The sequence below is a fragment of the Portunus trituberculatus genome, chromosome 38 (assembly GCF_017591435.1).
Source record: "Portunus trituberculatus isolate SZX2019 chromosome 38, ASM1759143v1, whole genome shotgun sequence".
Lineage (NCBI taxonomy): Eukaryota > Metazoa > Arthropoda > Malacostraca > Decapoda > Portunidae > Portunus > Portunus trituberculatus.
Genome location: NC_059292.1, coordinates 35,483,190 through 35,501,178, shown reverse-complemented (window position 1 = coordinate 35,501,178; position 17,989 = coordinate 35,483,190). Strand labels below are relative to the sequence as shown.

The 17,989-nt window shown below is 34.0% G+C and overlaps 1 protein-coding gene across 2 annotated transcripts; it reads left to right on the top strand.

The window, feature by feature from the left end:
- The first annotated feature begins 471 nt into the window (after window positions 1-471).
- On the top strand, window positions 472-17,113 carry LOC123514974 (mitochondrial fission regulator 2-like). 2 transcript variants are annotated; one of them, XM_045273265.1, is made up of 7 exons: window positions 472-585; window positions 1,876-2,094; window positions 3,179-3,292; window positions 5,696-6,307; window positions 6,632-6,962; window positions 8,230-8,328; window positions 9,926-17,113. In XM_045273265.1, the coding sequence occupies exons 2-6, from the start codon at window positions 1,877-1,879 to the stop codon at window positions 8,323-8,325; spliced, it is 1,371 nt and encodes a 456-aa protein (XP_045129200.1). In that variant the 5' UTR covers window positions 472-585; window position 1,876; the 3' UTR covers window positions 8,326-8,328; window positions 9,926-17,113. The 2 variants fall into 2 exon arrangements, with proteins under 2 accessions (XP_045129200.1, XP_045129199.1); XM_045273264.1 differs by lacking the exon at window positions 9,926-17,113 and having other exon boundaries at window positions 557-680; window positions 8,230-8,771.
- The last annotated feature ends 876 nt before the right edge of the window (window positions 17,114-17,989 follow it).

Sequence of the window (17,989 nt, the reverse complement as noted above, 5' to 3'; positions counted from 1 at the left end):
ATTATTATTATTATTATTATTATTATTATTATTATTATTATTATTATTATTATTATTATTATTATTATTATTGCTATTGTTGTTATCATCATTATTATCATTGTTCATTAATATCATTATCTTGTTCTTATTTCTTCTTTCTTACACAAGTTTGGTTAGGTTAAAAGTTGTATAAAAAGATGTGTAAACACCTGTGCAACCTGTACAACCACTTCTGCAGTATCTCTCTCTCTCTCTCTCTCTCTCTCTCTCTCTCTCTCTCTCTCTCTCTCTCTCTCTCTATATATATATATATATATATATATATATATATATATATATATATATATATATATATATATATATATATATATATATATATATATATATATATATATATATATATATATATATATATATATATATATATATATATATATATATATATATATATATATATATATATATGTGAAAGGCAACGGTGATGAGTTTAGCAGTTTGCAATGAGGATTGAGGAAATAGAGCGATCTGCTTCAATAGGTGACGGTCACAACATCAACACAACAAGTAACGGGACGGGAAACATGAACGCCTCCCCATATTCGAGTAAGAAATGGCCCTGTGTGTGATGACTTTGCTACGAAATCAGTCACAAGTGATGTGTGTTGCATGCAAACGTGACAGAGAGTGTGAAATAAACAGTGAGTGTGAAGGCAGGGTGTGTGTGTGTGGAATGGTGACCGTTGAAGTAGAAGTGGGGTAACTCGACTCGCCACTCACCATCAGGCCTGCTGACACAGTAGCCCCACCGCCTTATTTTTCAACTATTTTCTTACATGCCTTCACAAAACCCATAGTATAGATGGAATACAATAGTGTAAAGTGACGGAAAAATACCACCGAGCCTGTACCAAGTTTGGGACTTGTGGGAATGTGGGGCTGTCTGCTGGGGTGAGCAAAAACGAATATTTCTGGGGAGCAAATTATCAGAAGCACCAGAAAATACGGCAATTACGTGACCAAAAAGAATTAAAAATACACTCCTATGCATATTCTGCAATCATAGCAAACAATGTAGGTAGTAAATATCACTACCTTCCCCCCAGAAAAATCACTGCCATGCTGTACTTAATCTAATACAACTTAACCTATCGTACATAACCAATAATGAAGGTAATGTAATGTAACCTAACTAAACTTAATCTAACCAACCACCAGAGGTTTTTCTTGTTTTTTGTGTACATTTTGGTTGGAAGATGCAACTGAGACTAGTGAGGGAGAAGACCCTTATAGACCCTTATCAAGGCAACAAATAACCCAACATAAACCTAACCTAATATAACTTAACCTAAGCTAACACAATTGCTGCATTCCAATTTGACTATGTACTTTTCCACCACTCTGTACTATTAAATTATATTTTTTCAATGGGTTTTTGTGAAGGTCTGGAAGAATTTTTTTTTCACCCCACCAACAATTGTTTGATGTTGCTTGAAAAACCATAAGCCATGTCAGAAAAATGCTCATTGAGTGAAACTATAAATTGTACAAAAATAGTAAAAAAGTAAGGTGCTGGACTTATACTGGACAATTATGCTTATTTAGATATCATGCACACAAGTTAAGTGTGTGTGTGGTAGTTTATCCACTGTAGTCTATAATGGGGAACTTCTGGCCACACTAAAAAATGGTGTGGTTATCAAGGAGTGTTTGTGATAAACCTGGAATTTCACCAATGGGAATTGTGCACCTTGTGCTTGTTGATACTTATTACCAACAAGGAATAAAGACTTATATTTGAAAATAGTGATAAAGTGCGCAATTACAAGGGTTGGAAGAGGTATGCACTTTTTAAGTATTCATCCAGATTATCTTTTGATATAAAAATGTTTTCAGGATGAGCGGCCTCAGGGCAGTGTTGGCTGGGGTGTGGGAGGAGCTGTGGGTGGATATTGGTGATGGAGTGTGGCTGCTGCTCAACACCCTGGGGCTTGGTCACCTGGTGCTTCACCTTCAGCAGGAGCTGGCTTCCACTTCACCCCACCGGAGAAAATCCATTGTCCGTGTTGTAGGCTCGGTTCTTCCTCTGAGGCCTGTTCAGAGGCCCTATTTGAGGTAAAATGTTACCATGCTTTATTAGTTTCATCTGAGTTTTGAACGGAATATGAAAGTATATGTATATATTAGAGTGATGCTTAGAGAGACCTAAATACAAATCAAAATACTACCACAATAATATTCATCATTATGAAGAAGGCAATTTGCTAATATTATTTTACAGAAAGATGCATTTACATTATGAGAAATATCGGAAATAAGTTGCTAGGTTATATCTTTGTATATTCTCTGTAAGGTAAGACATTTCTGTTCCTCCAGGTGATGGTTTAGAAGGATCAAAACATCATTGTATGTTAAATATTTGTATTATTGTTTTAATGTGGTAGCTAATTTATGTTTTTCACTTTCATCTTTTTCATGATAGTGTAACATCCATAGTAAGATTTTGATATCCTCTAAGCTTTTTTCCTCTACTACTACTACTGGTGGTGGTAATAGTAATAATATTTATTGATATTATTGTTATTATTATTATTGTTATTATTATTATTATTATTATTATTATTATTATTATTATTATTATTATATCATCATCATTATTATTATTATTATTATTATTATTATTATTATTATTATTATTATTATTATTATTATTATTATTATTATTATTATTATTATTGTTATTACTATTATTATTATTATTATTATTATTATTATTATTATTATTATTATTATAATTATTATAATTATTATTACTTAATAGTAATATAATTTAACTTATTTTGTTTACTTATCTGATTAAGTCTTGCTTGGGCTCATGAGTTTAGGCTGTTTACTGGGGGGTTACTGCTGTGGTTGAGGCACCACAGTGGGAAGTTGGGTTCACCTGGCTGACGTTCTGGGAGCATCAGATGTGATAGATACCAGAACTAAAACCAACAAACTTTAAATTTTCTTTTTCTATATATATATATATATATATATATATATATATATATATATATATATATATATATATATATATATATATTTATTTATTTATTTATTTATTTATTTATTTGTTTATTTATTTCATTTATATTTTTTTCTGGTCATTATGCAAAAGCTGAGAGTAAGTAGTTTGACCATTTCCTCTTGACAGATATGTGGCACTCAGAAGCCTGAGCACCTCCTGTGACTCTCTCTGCTCAGCACAGATGCAGGACCCCATTAATCCAAAGTGGCTGGCAGACACTGAAAGAGTCAGCAGATTCAAGTGAGTTGATTAAGTTTCTATTCAATTTATGTACTTAATTAGGTTAATTTTTTTTTTATTGATTTTTTATTATGTCAGATCTTGAAGGAAAGTTTTAAAGCTCTTAGGAATGCAGCTTATAAAATAAATTATTCTCCCCTTGAAATGAAATGAAGATGCTAAAAAGTATTTTCAACTACTACATCATTTTAATATCAATATTCATCTTTTCCAAATGCTCATAGAATAGGAAAATATTTTAATACAAAGATTTAAAAAAAATTTCATACAGGTCTTGACCAGCATTAAAAATTGGAAGAAATTTTCATCTTGAATATTTGAAAAAAAAATTTGTGTGTGTTCTTTACTGAAAGAAGAACTCTTATTAACAGCTATTAAGTGTTTTAGAGTTCTTAAGAATACAGCATTATAATAAATATTTTTCACTTTAAAATAAGATGAAGATGCATAATTTGAAAATGACTTTTCAACTGATACATAATTTTTATATCAACATTCTTTTCTCCAAATACTCATTGATATGTCTGAAAGCTTAGTGGAAAAATCTTCAATATTGAAAACTTTTCAATATTTTGTACAGGTCTGAATCTGTGTTAAAAATCAGAACCATTATGAACAGTTATGTGTTTTGTAGTTCCTAGAAATGCAGCATAGATAATAAAATGTTTTCACTTTAAAACATAATGAAGATACTTAAAAACTCACTTTTCAACTGATACATAATTTTTATTTTGATATTCTTCTTTTGCATTTTCTTATTCAATAGTTTATTAACTATGAGGAAAAATCTTTTATCACAATTTTTTTTCTATTACATTTTTTTACATTTAAAAAAACTGGAAAAAGATATGATATACGTTTTTCTCTACTTATTAGAATGTATTGTTTACTTAAAGGAGAACTCTTTATCAGATGTAAAGTGTATTTGAGTTTTCAGGAATGCAGCATAGATAAGGATAAATTTTTCACTTTAAAATAAAGTGAAGATATGTACTTTAAAAAATTTACTTTTGAAATGATACAAGTTTTTTATATCTTCGTATATCTTTATATATTGTTTTTCTTCAAGTACTTATTGAACTTTCTGTAAAATTAAAAGAATATCTTTTTCTGCAATTTTTTTTGTTTATCAAATAGGTCCAGACTTTTGCTAAAAAATCAGGAAAAAAATTATTCAATATTTTTTTTCTGCTCTACTCTAGCAGAGTTGGGTATAATTGCTTTATTGAATATAGAAAATTAATCTGTTTAGGCTTCACAGTCCTATCTAAACCAAAAATATAGAATGAGCATTTCATTCATCTTCTTAATATCCCATGTTTTTTTTTATACATATCTAGCTAACCATCCAAACTAAAGGCGATTTCAGTAGTGTCACCAAAAGGCCAAATATGTTTGAGTTCAAGTTGAACAGGACGGTGCTGAGATCACCGTCGGTGCTGCCAGACGACGGTGTCGCCATGATCTCAGTCCCTGGGAGAAGTCATCTTACTCATCAGTCACCTGAGCTAGTGCTGTCGTCAAGACATAAACACAGCAGCATGGTGGAAGAGTTTGGAGATTATTCCTTTATGGGGAATCTTGTAGGCCACCAGTGCTTCATCATTTGTATATACCAATGGCCGAGCAACCCAGTACTCCTCAAAAAACAGCAGGTCTTTTGTCCTTGGAAGATGAACATTTGATCTATGCAGGCTTATTTTGAAGGTATTCCATTGTAGATGTATGGCTGCGGTTTTCTGACGCCTGTATAATTGAATTATGTCAATACCTAGCATATAATGTATTTTACCATCAATCATTACTTTATGATATAAGGATTTTCAGCAATATTATTATTATTATTGTATTCACCTAATAATAGAAAAGTAACTCCACCATTGTATCGAAGTCACGACTAGAAGCATGGAATCAGACAACACCCCACAACAAGGACGGATGGATGCAACATATCACTAGTTACCACAAGCTCATTAATTTATTTCACACCATATGTTTGATTCCAGTTCTCTCCAAACTTAAATCTTCATCTATATCACTTCCATGGCCTAAAACGCGTCTTATTATTCAGTTTTATTAAAAATATAACTCCTTGATCTCATTCCCTGAGGTTGATGGGGTTGCTCCAAGCTGAGTGGCTGAAAAGCATTTGCCAAATGCGAGCAAATAATTTGGAAAGGTGTTTGCTCACGTTTACGAAAACTTGCCTCCGTTTGACTCCGTTTGCCCCCAGCTGTGCCACTACTGAAAATGCCTTAAATGTTATTTGCCAATTCTTGCATTTGTTTTTAGGAAACTAAACAGGTATATTTAGCAGTTACTATTTACCTTATAAATGCTAACTTTGTTTGAAGGAAAGTAAATGGGTATGTTTCGTAATTGATATTTACTTTTTATTGACAGGCCTATTTTATCAAGATGTGAAACAGTTCCTGATTTATTCACACTTCCTAATGGTGAAGAAACTCCACGATCCTCCACACCGTTCAGCGTTACCTCAGATATTGGCCCTCACCAGCATCCTAAAGAGCCCGGTACTCTGGGTAACAGCTTCTATCAGACTGGACTGCAACACTCTGCTATCCATGCTGCCTCCCCCTTCACTGACCCTTCAGCTATGGCTAAAATATCTGCCTTAGAGGAAGAACTTCTACTATTGCGAAAACAGATTGCAGGTTTGATGAATCAAACACACCGTCCTGCTACACCTCCTCCTAGTCCAGTCCCTTCCATGGCACCTCCTCCTCCACCTCCACTTCCACCACCCCTACCACCCTCCAAATGTCCTCATCCTCCACCTCCTCCACCTCCTCCACCTGTACTACCAATGTCAAATGGTCAAGACTCCCGGAAATCCTCATTTTCTGACTTGATTGCTCAAAAGAAAGGTGATATCAACAAGCATGTTACACCCTTGGATGTTCCAGTTAGTAAAACCACTAGCGGTTCCATGGGAGTGTCCATGACTGATGTTCTCAAGGGCCTCAATAAAGTCAAGTTAAAGAAAGTGTCAAGGTATGATCATCAGACATTTTTCATTAGTTGCTAATATATATGATATATGTGTGTGTGTGTGTATGTTTTTTTTTTTTTTTTTTTTTGTTTACATATGTTATTGCCTCATTGAATTAAATATGCCATCTTTGCTTTTTTTCCTACCAAGGATGTTACCATAAGGTAAGTACTTGTGGTGCCACTCCATACACTGTTGCCATTATCTAGCTGACCTCTGAGGATGTAGTTACCTTCCATTTCATCATTTCATATCCTAGCTTCATGCCATGCATCAGGATACTTATCAGGATACTTACCACTAATTTTGATTTATTGTATTTACAGATCTCCTGGAGGCACACCAATTCGATCAAGGGCTAGGTCTCCTACTCCAGGGGACACTGCTGCCATTATTGCTGCAGCCTTAAAGAAACGCTTTGCCAAGATGCATGAAGACTCCCCTGAAAAGGAAGTCTGTGAAGATAACAATGAGTTCAGCTCATCACCAGAGACAACGCCAAAGACCAGTCGAAAGAAGCAGGTGGTGGATGTCCCAAAGCGAAAACTGCTTCAGGAAAAAGAGGTTCCAACTCAAAATTTCTTGAAGATGTTGAAAAAATCCCCTCGAGTAAACAGGCCTGATCCAGTAAAGGAAGAAAAACCTGCATCTCCCATTGTAAGGCCAAAGGCAATGATATATTTCTTTGTGACTTTTTTTTTTTTGTAGAAGGCCAGCCAAGGGCAAAAAAAAAAAAAAAAAAAAAAAAAAAGGCCCACTTGGGTGCTGATTCTCTAGAAGAAAAACATTAGCCAAAATTAGGGAGCAAATGTCTTAAACAAAAGACAAGTCATAGGAAGGTAGAGATACAGAAGCAGGTAGGGAGTTCCAGAGTTTACCAGAGAAAGGTATGAATGATTGAAAGTACTGGTTAACTCTTGTATTAGGGAGTTGGCCAGAATAAGGATGCAGTGAGGCTGCAGGAGGAGGGGAGGCATGCAGTTAGCAAGATCAGTTGAACAGTTAGCATGAAAACAGTAATAAAAGATAGAAAGAGATGCAACATTTCGGCAGTGAGAAAGAGGCTGAAGACATTCAGTTAGAGGAGGGGAGTTGATGAGATGTTAAGCTTTTGATTACACCCTTTCTAATAAAATTGTGTGAGTGGAATCCCCCAAACATGCAGAGTACTCCATACAGGGGCAGATAAGGTCCTTGTACAGAGTTAGTAGTTGGAGGGGCGAGAAAAACTGACGGAGACACCTCAGAATGCTGAGGTGAATGAAGATGTTTTAGCAAGAGATGAGATGTGAAGTTTCCAGTCGAGATTATGAGTGAAGGACAGACTAAGGATATTTAGTGTGGAAGAGGGAGACAGTTGAGTATCATTGAAGAAGAGGGGATAGTTGTCTGGAAGGTTGTGTCGAGTGATAAATTAAGGAATTGAGTTTTTGAGGCATTGAAAACTACTAGATTTTCTCTGCCCCAATCAAAAATTTTTGAAAGATCAGAAGTCAGGCATTCTGTGGCGTCCCTGCTTTATCTGTTGACAGATCAATCAGTATTATTTGTCATCTCTTACATGGTGGTAGAAGAAAATGTGATATGTATATCCAGTTGGGATATAAGAATATGTTATGGGATGGTAATAGTCAGATGCATTTTTCTGAAATTATTAAGTTACATAAACTGGAATATTGTAGTCAAAGGATAAAAGTAATACAGATTAGAGCAGATGACTTTGCGATAGAGTACTTATGTAGAAACAAAATATTGGTACAATTAAGAAAGGAGAGAGAATAAGGATTTAGTGTGTTACTGTTATGATAAGAAAGTTGAGATTTTACTGTTGAAGTTATTTCTGGAGAAGAAGCATTGCCATATGCAAATAAATTGATTTAGGAAATAGTTGTACTTGCCCTAACCTATTATTTTTTTTCTTCAGTTTGGGCAGCACCTCCTCAAGAAGCGTGTGCCACGTCATCCTGAGTCACGGGATAGTGTGAGTCCCAGCAGCGAGGCTTCAGACCTTTCTCGCTGAGTGGTAAGCCACATCTTAACACCTGGAGAATGCATTTATAGTTTATAGAAGTATATGAGACTATCTTTTATTTGAAAGGATGTAGTAGGTGTATTTTATTTATTTTTTCCTTTAAGAATATATACCATATTTGATAGCTTATATGACATGCTTTTTTTTTTCCAAAAAAAAGGTCTCACATAATGATCCTGTTTCTTATGAAGCTAAAGGTGGGCTCACATGTGCCAATTTACAACTGAAATTGCAAGTTGCTAGAACTATCGGCTTAGTCCTTTTAGTCGGAAAATGTCACATGACAACTGGAAAATATCGACTAGTTAGTGCCTTGGCGGGAAGTGAATGTAAACAAATGGCTACCCACCAAGATGTCTTCCTCCAGTTACGATGCTAAAGTTGTGGTTGCTCTTCTTTTGGTACCGGAAGAGTCAACAGAAAAGAGAATACCTGTGGATATGTCCCTGGCTAAGTAGAAAGAAAGAAAGGAGTGTCTACTACACACTAACATTAAGAAGACTATGCACAATTGCGATCAAATTAAATCCTGACAAGTCTTCAATCCTCACCTCCAATAACACCACCCTGCATAGAGGGAAGCATGCATTCATCAGAGAGTGGCAGCTATTTCATTGAATGCCTATTTGCATAAGCTTTTTGTTGCTGTAAAATTCACTTTTAGAGTCTCCAGATATGCTCTTTTTACCTCACCAACTTCAAAATCTTCTCTACTTTGACACCACATTTTCAAACCTTTCCCCGTGATGTCACAATGTAAATAAAGTTGGAAATCGACTGAACAAGAGCAACGTGTTGGTCTTGTTTTGTGACTTGCTTTTCCAATTGCTAGGTACCAATATTCAGTTGGAAACTCTACTGACTTGCAGTTTCATTTGCAAATTGGCACGTGTGAACCCGCCTTAAGGTTCAGCTTTAAGGCAATGGTTGGCAATTAATCTTTGGCAACAGTGGCCCTTAAACCACAAATATCTTCCACATGTAAACAAAATGATGATCACTTCTACACCACAAAGATTTTTTTTTTTTTTTTTTTTTTTTTTGCAAGGTAACAATGTTTAACAGGTCATACTTACCAATGATGCACATAAAATAACACAAGTTACAAGAAATTATCTAAGTGATGATGCTTACATTGGATGTACCAAAACAAAGTCATGTTCAGTTTTACACCAAACCTGGCAAGATGCAAGATTCACCGTGTTCCATAGTATGATATCATTTACCCTTGTAGTAAATTTATTTTCATACATTCTTGAGCTATGAAAATGTGCTAAAATATCACAACTAGAATTACATATAAAATGATGATAATAGAAATATGAGTACAAACTTTTGAGCTCTGACAGTATCTCTGCCTACATTGTACAGCTCATATTTGTTTACATCTTGCAGCAGGATTGGCCTGCAGTATTGTTATGTTTCAACAGATATTAAGGTTTTTAAATGTAAAATATTTTGGATCTGATAAGCATCTGAAAACATATGAGAGGTCTTTAAGTGTTAGGTAAAACCCTTCACTTCATATTCAGAGTTTAAACTGGCTCATTTATGTATTCATTTGTACTTTTTCTGTTTATTTTTTCAGTGCCTGACCAAATGAGGTATGTCATAATTATAAGCCAATATGTCTTATAAGCTGTCAAATACTGTATAGTTTATAAATAACATTTCAAAGGACCCTTTAATTTTTGTCAAGATGTCTCTTTCATAAGAGAAATCAGTAGAGCTGAGGAAAGCAGCATAGCTTTGTCCATGTAAAGATTCAGTAAAGGATAAAGATAAAGCCAGTGCACACTTGGAAGTACAGCCTTACAATGTTTTATTCTGATGGACTAGCCAACTTTTAGTAGTGGCAACTTGTACCTATGTAAGACTCATTGGCATATGCTCAATTTGTCAATATCAAACTCTGTGTAAGCAATATATTAACATAAAACATACCATTTAGTAAAAGTTGCTACAATGATTTCATAAACTACAACTGAAAGAAAATTTGAGATGCCATAACACAGGTCTCAATAGCTTGAGAGAATTGTGTGTTGCTGCAACATGCATTTAGCAGTTAGCAGCACTAAAATGTTCAAAATGGGTGTGTTTTACTTGGAGTGGAAGTAACCAAGTTCAATTAGCTCTTTTATATTTTACTGTAAGAAATGGGTGCTTAAGGTTCCCAAATCACAAAATTGTAACAACTACCAATTTTTTGAGTTAAGAAATGGATCTGTATCTATTGTGCACTTGTAATAACTTGTTTGGTACAAGTTGAATCCTCTTAATTTTTAGGTGCTATATAGGCTCTTTGCTAACACCTTGGATACCTAAATATGACCTAGTCCACGCTTACAGATGAAGCTGTTATGTATGTAGCCCAATTTTTTTCATTGATCATGATCATGATATAGAACTGCATTGCGGAGGTATGTATCTCCAAACTAACTACTGCATTGACTACAAACTGGATATTTCTTTCATTCCATGTCAAGTATTAATGTTGAGCAGATGCATTTTCATATTGTCTAAATTAGGAGTTCTTAACCTGGGGGTGCCAGTAATTTTTAAGGGGGAGTGTGAGCCCTTGTGATAAAAGGAGAAATTTCTCTTAATTATTTTTCTCATTTTCTTATGAGAGCATGGTTAAGTAATGAGAAGTTTATGAAAAATGTAAAAGTATTGCTGTTTTCTTTGAATCTGAGACGGAATTGTATTCATAGATGCAAGGGGGTGTGGAGGGAAGGAGAAATTACTAGAGGCCTCATGGTAGTGAAAAGGTTAAGAACCAGTGGTCTAAGTGCTAGATGAATATTTTTGTCAGTTTTATGCAAAATAGGAATTTATTATATAGGTTTACATTTATGATTTTATTGTCCCATGATTTGAATCTAAAATTTCTTCATTATTACCATATTCATGATTCTCTCTCTCTCTCTCTCTCTCTCTCTCTCTCTCTCTCTCTCTCTCTCTCTCTCTCTCTCTCTCTCTCTCTCTCTCTCTCTCTCTCTCTCTCTCTCTCTCTCTAATTATATTGTCTTCTTAATACTTGAGGATGATTCAGTGTAGTGGCAGACTTTTAAATAGTAACTACAGATCTTTGCATTTTATATACTTATGTATGCTTTTACAATTTTATCAAGTTATGTAGAAATAACATGTCTAGTCTATAGGATATTTATTTTGTGCTGGTTTTTCAACTGCATATTTCTATTCATTGTGATTCCTTGTGTTTTTTTTTTACCTCAAGCACCCATTTAGAGAAATATTTTAGGATGACTCATAGTGAATATGTGCAAAGTATGCAAATTCCACTCTTCACACACATTTTTTTTTTCTCTGCTACATCATGCAGTTAATGAACTATGCATCAATGTAACAAGTTCTAGAATGCTTATTTCCTCAAATTAGGAGTCAACAGTCTGTAAATCAAATCATATGTGTCTTAAACATTTGAATTATGACAGCAGTCATTGAGGACCTATACTTATATTAAGTTGTGTGTGTGTGTGTGTTTGTTTGTGTTTTGCATGTGTACAAAGTATGTGATTGACGAAAAAAGGCTGACTAGTGGTATACTGTGATTGCATTTATTGACACCTCATGAAATCTATTATATGTTGCAGCTACCTGGTCTTTTATAGGCAGCATTTTTTTGCAGAGAATTTTGTATTTAGATTTATTTATTTTTTCTCACATTTTGCACACCTGTAAGAGCCATCAGGTGTATTTTAGCCAATATGTACACTGAGTGGCTTTAAATTACTCAATCAAAAACAAAAAAATGCCTACCAGTGCACTCAAGATAAAATATGAAATAAAAAAATAAAAAAATCCTGGAAGTGTCAGACTTATTTCAGGCTGGACTTAATTATGAGTTTACTGTAATGTCTTATTTGTTGCAGCAAAATCTGAATACTTGCTCAGCTGTACAGATTATTGTAGATTTTGTAAATGCATTAAACTATATTGTAATGAAAATCCTGATGCATAGATGGAAGATTCCCTATTGTATAATTATTATTTATTTATTTATTTTATTTATTTATTTATTATTATTATTATTATTATTATTATTATTATTTATTTATTTATTTATTTTATTTATTTTTTTTTTTTTCTATGTTGGCAGATGATGTTTGAAATGGTCATTTTGCTGCAGTTCAGGTTTTTTAGCATTTAGAATGGAAGATTATGTCATTATTGATATTGTGTCATATCATATCAGTTTCCTTTGTTTGAAAATAACAAGCACTGTTGTATGAGATGATGAAGGAATGTGATATTTGGCAACTAATGGCATGATATTTCTCTTATTATTCTTGCAAGTAGCAGTTCTAGTGTAAATAGGTTATAAGAAATAACATTACCAATATCTTACACATTCCCAGCATGGTATGTAGTCTGAGGAGTTACCGTGCAAAACACTATATATACTGTAGTTGATGGCAGTGATAATAGCTGTATTATAGTATTTATTTATGACACCCACACCACACTATTTTGTCACTCCAATATCTTTGCAACTTGATAGGTCTGAAATAATGTAAATATTATCAGTTCATCTAAATCTAATCAGAATTATTAAGGAGGACATGTATGAGTTCTCAGATACTTGCCATTCATTTTGGGGGTTTCAGGAAGTTATACAGTGCTTTCACTGAATTTAGATATATCTGAGGTCTCAGAAATATGTGTGTCATTGGATTTAGGCATCCTAGAGATATGAATGTTATTGTTTTTTATCCCCATTCTTACTTCTAAATGAAGCAAAAATCCACTGATACCCAACTTAGAAGAAATAGAAGTTTTCAATAAACAGCTTTTTAAAATATCTATTCTTCCCTTCACTTATGAGCCTTGAGTCATGATAGGCAAGAAAAAGAAAGCAGCTAACCTCTCTTTTATTGTATCTTCAGCACATATTTGTAGTATAGAGTAAGAACCTTGATTTGAAGAAAAGCCTTATAGGTTATTTTATTTTTAATGCAGCTTTGTAACTTTTCTTGTATTCCATGCTTTAAAGTAGTGTATGTTGCTGCCTTTGCATTCTTTAAGTTTCCTTCTCAATTTCACAAATGTTCCCTCACAAGTTAACATTTCACCACCAAGCATATTCTTTTCATGACTATACACTTAGGAAAATTATCTGCTCTTATATGTTCTGTCACTTACATTGTTGAATCTGTCACTGTGTTTGTATAATACCATTCCTGTCACTCTGTGTGAAAATGTTAATTTTCTTCTTGTTACCTTAACCTTTTTACCTTGTCCTCTTAATGCTGAAGCTATCTTAACCATAGTAGTGATGGTGTCAGGACTATACCCTTGCTGTTTTAATAATCATTATCATCAAGGAGCTTTATGCAAGATCTGATCAAACTAAAAACCTTTCCTTCATATTATTACTATACAATTAAACTCTCTCTCTCTCTCTCTCTCTCTCTCTCTCTCTCTCTCTCTCTCTCTCTCTCTCTCTCTCTCTCTCTCTCTCTCTCTCTCTCTCTCTCTCTCTCTCTCTCTCTCTCTTTCTGCATACTTTACATTTTTTATTACACATATCTTTCATATCTACATATATTATATTATTTTATGATCAGTTAACCCATAAACTGCAACATCATGTAATGAACAGGATTTAACTGTAACTTACATCACATGATGTAAAAACTATTTTCAAACTAGGGAATCTATATTTCCCTCCCGTAGGTCTTAAAATGAAGTTTGGCATCTGAGGGTGAGTCCATGCCCCATACATTATTAGAAATCAGTGCTTGTGCCTTGACATTACAGTAGAAGAAACTTTTACTCTAGGCTACATGAAAATACTGTAGCCTACTTTATAAGTAAAAATAGATTATCATGGATTTTAAGTAAATATCCTGTTGTGTAATAGTATACAAATATTTGTCCATCAGCTCTCTCACTACCACAGCTATCCATGAGTTCACTAAAACATTTGCTCTGTGTTCACCCACTAGCTCTATGCTACTTAACTACACCACCATCTCTGAACTAATGTCTTTAATGAACTAGTACTATTTGGTTTTCTTACATTACTTTTCCATGTAATCTTTCATCTTATAACATTGAAAAAACTTTTGAGACATTTTAATGTCAATAATGTTCACCACTGGTATGACTGCCAAATACTATTGCACAGTTTATGGGTTAATGATGCCATTCCATACAGGTCCGTATTCATTGTCATGTGTAAACTGAATCAATGACTCATAATAGAACCACTTTCATAAGAACTTTTATAACCAACCAATCTCTGATCGTTTGTGTAGGTACATACACATACTTTTTTCCCAATTAATGCCATGTCAGTGATACTCATTTAAGTTAGTGTTATGGGGACAAAAACTGGTTATCCACTCATCAGCTGGATTGGAAGAATACTGTTACTGCATCTTACATTATAAAAGTCAGCTGAAAGGGATAGAGCAAGAATACTGGGATCCCTTCCTCTGTATTCTGTTCCCACTTGAGACAAGGCATGAAATCTTGCTTCAATCTTCCCCTTTTAAGGATGATCTCAGCCTGGATAGATAGACATAGTAATGCTTATTTTCACAATACTTATAGGATGTACAGGTGAAAAAATTGGTGCCATAACACTTATGTCATGTCTAATTACCTCCTTTTTGGAGTGCAGTGTTAACTATTTCTGATTTATTTTGCAGTGTCACGTACTATAACTCTTTCACACTCGGATATAAGTTTTGTGGCCTGTTCACAAAACACACACACACATGCACTGAGAATGAGAATCTTATCTTCATCAAGAGTTCAGAGATCAAGAAAATATTTTGTGTATAGTTTTCAAGTACTCGTAACATTATTAACATTATCTCTCTCTGTATGATGTATTAACATTTTTTTTTAAGTTAGTCCATCATAAATCAATATCACAGATGACATTACTGTATAACATATTTATGTTTTTAGTTATGCATTTTTCACATGAAGTATATACAACATTTTAGATGATCAGCTCTTTGGAATATGACATCATCTTATTATAATATGAGATATATGTGGGTGTTCCAAAGTTTGTCAGGTTCCACTAGATTAGGATGGTATTATTCTCTTGATGGGCTGTGACGTCATAACTCCTTTGCTTCCATCTCATACCTAATATTTGGTAAATGAACATGAGTTACAGTAAGAATGGATATAAAGATAAAATGTTTTTTGCTTGATCAAAATCAAACTGCAATCTTTTTATCTCTTATCTGTGAGCCAAGTATGCCAACTACCATATTACCGAACTACAGTAGTAGTGATTTCACTCTTCTAATGTCCCTTAGATATCAGTTTGGTTTTAAATCATTATCTACATGTACTTTTTTTTTTTTTTTTTTTTTTTTTTTTTCCCTCATTTCTGATTTGTTGCAAATATAAGGTTTCTAGAGTTCTCTTTATGTCAAGTCTTGCATCAGTATGGACTGCCAGGGTTAGGGCATGTAAGGATGTAGCTTGGTGGTTCCATAAAGTGCATACAAGTTTTAGTTCATGGAGCAAAACCAAATAACTTCTACCTAAAAGCTGATCACTGCTAGTGGAGGCTGAAAATTCAAATGTAGCAATTGTGATACTATGTGTCATCTGTCCTTTTTATACTGTCATATCTACCATATGTAGAAACTTACAGTGTGCTAATTTGTTAGACATAATGTGACCAAGCATCTTGTCACTTTTATCACTTTTTTTGTGCTGTATATTTTATATGTTACATTAAAGACACACGCATGCAAGTGTACACACACACACACACACACACATTTTTCAGTTTTTGCTTCAACTGAAGACAGCTACATCATAGGAATATATAGTAGTTAATCTAGCATTATAGCCTTTATAAAAGTATTCTTTGTATGATACTGGTACAAGGATCTTAGTAATGTAACTTTTTAGACCACGCCAGTTTGTATTTAATAATTTCTCATGTTCTTATGCACTCATATGTTGATCAGTTTTTATAATTGGATATAATCTCCAGATTGATTGAAGTTTAATTATTAAACTTGTTTTTATTTTCAGTAAGAAAGAATGTTTTAATTCATGTTGGTATTGAAGATTGTCCAGCTCACATAATGATACTCACATTGTTTAATTATGGATTGTACATTCCATAAAAAAGACAAATGATAATGAATGCATATCTGCTTTCACTGATATGTATAAATATCTGGTATGTATGAGACAGACAAAACATTAGAGTAAGAGGTGCATATTTTCACTCCGTTATTTATAAACACAATTGTCGAGAAAATCATTCCATTTTCCAAAGACGCAGGTTACCGTTTTTTTCCTCCCTTGCCAATGTGTGAATTGCCTGTTGTGTACCTTATGCTTTGACTCACATCCAAAACAAATCCTGCCAAGCAGTCTATTATACCCCCCCCCTCTCTCTCTCTCTCTCTCTCTCTCTCTCTCTCTCTCTCTCTCTCTCTCTCTCTCTCTCTCTCAAATTATTTTTGTGTTAGGAAGTGTCAAAACAGCCTCAGATATAGGCTGATTTAATGCCAAGCTAGGTTCTTCAGGCAAGGTACCATGTCCAATTTGGTTAGAATTTAATGTAAGGTGATTTTGTACTTCCATGTCAATGTACAGAGGACAAGCATACAGTTACTATGCATATATGTATATGTTTCCATAAAAGTAACTTATTACATACTTTAATGGCTAAAGTATGTTTGTGCATGTATATAGTCTTTGTACATATTTTTGAAGAGGTTCCAACTATTTTAAATACAATAAAAGTTTCTGATAGCTATTTTCTTTTTATATTTCCTTCCTTCAGTTTAGTGTGTGTGTGTGTGTGTGTGTGTGTGTGTGTGTTTCACTGTTTGATCTGCTGCAGTCTCTGATGAGACAGCCAGACGTTACCCTACGGAACGAGCTCAGAGTTCATTATTTCCGATCTTCGGATAGGCCTGAGACCAGGCACACACCACACACCAGGACAAGGTCACAACTCCTCGATTTACATCCCGTACCTACTCACTGCTAGGTGAACAGGGGCTACACGTGAAAGGAGACACACCCAAATATCTCCACCCGGCCGGGGAATCGAACCCGGTCCTCTGGCTTGTGTGTGTGTGCGTGTTTATATATATATATATATATATATATATATATATATATATATATATATATATATATATATATATATATATATATATATATATATATATATATATATATATATATATATATATATATATATATATATATATATATGAGAGAGAGATTCATGCAGGACTGATAGGCATTTGAGAAGTCGTGCCAAATATATCTCATGCTTTTATCAGAGGATCGACTCCTGCAGAGCGCGATGTCCACTGTACGCAGGAATGCAGCGCAGCAGTTGGCTCATGGTACAATAATTTTTTGATTGTTATTGTACCATGAGTTGGCTTATGTGACGGCAGCAGGAATGACCCGCAGCAGTAGATCAAACGATGCATTGAAATGGTGGTGATAAAAGAGAAAGTAGTACCTGTAATGACAAGCTAGGTACTGCAATAAACTATAAAAGTGATAAACTAAACCAGTATGAATGGCAGAGTTGTATACACTAGGGAGAGACCAAGTAATTGGATTTTCTTCAGTACCGAGTATGTGGCCACAGAAGTCCGACTTCCACTAT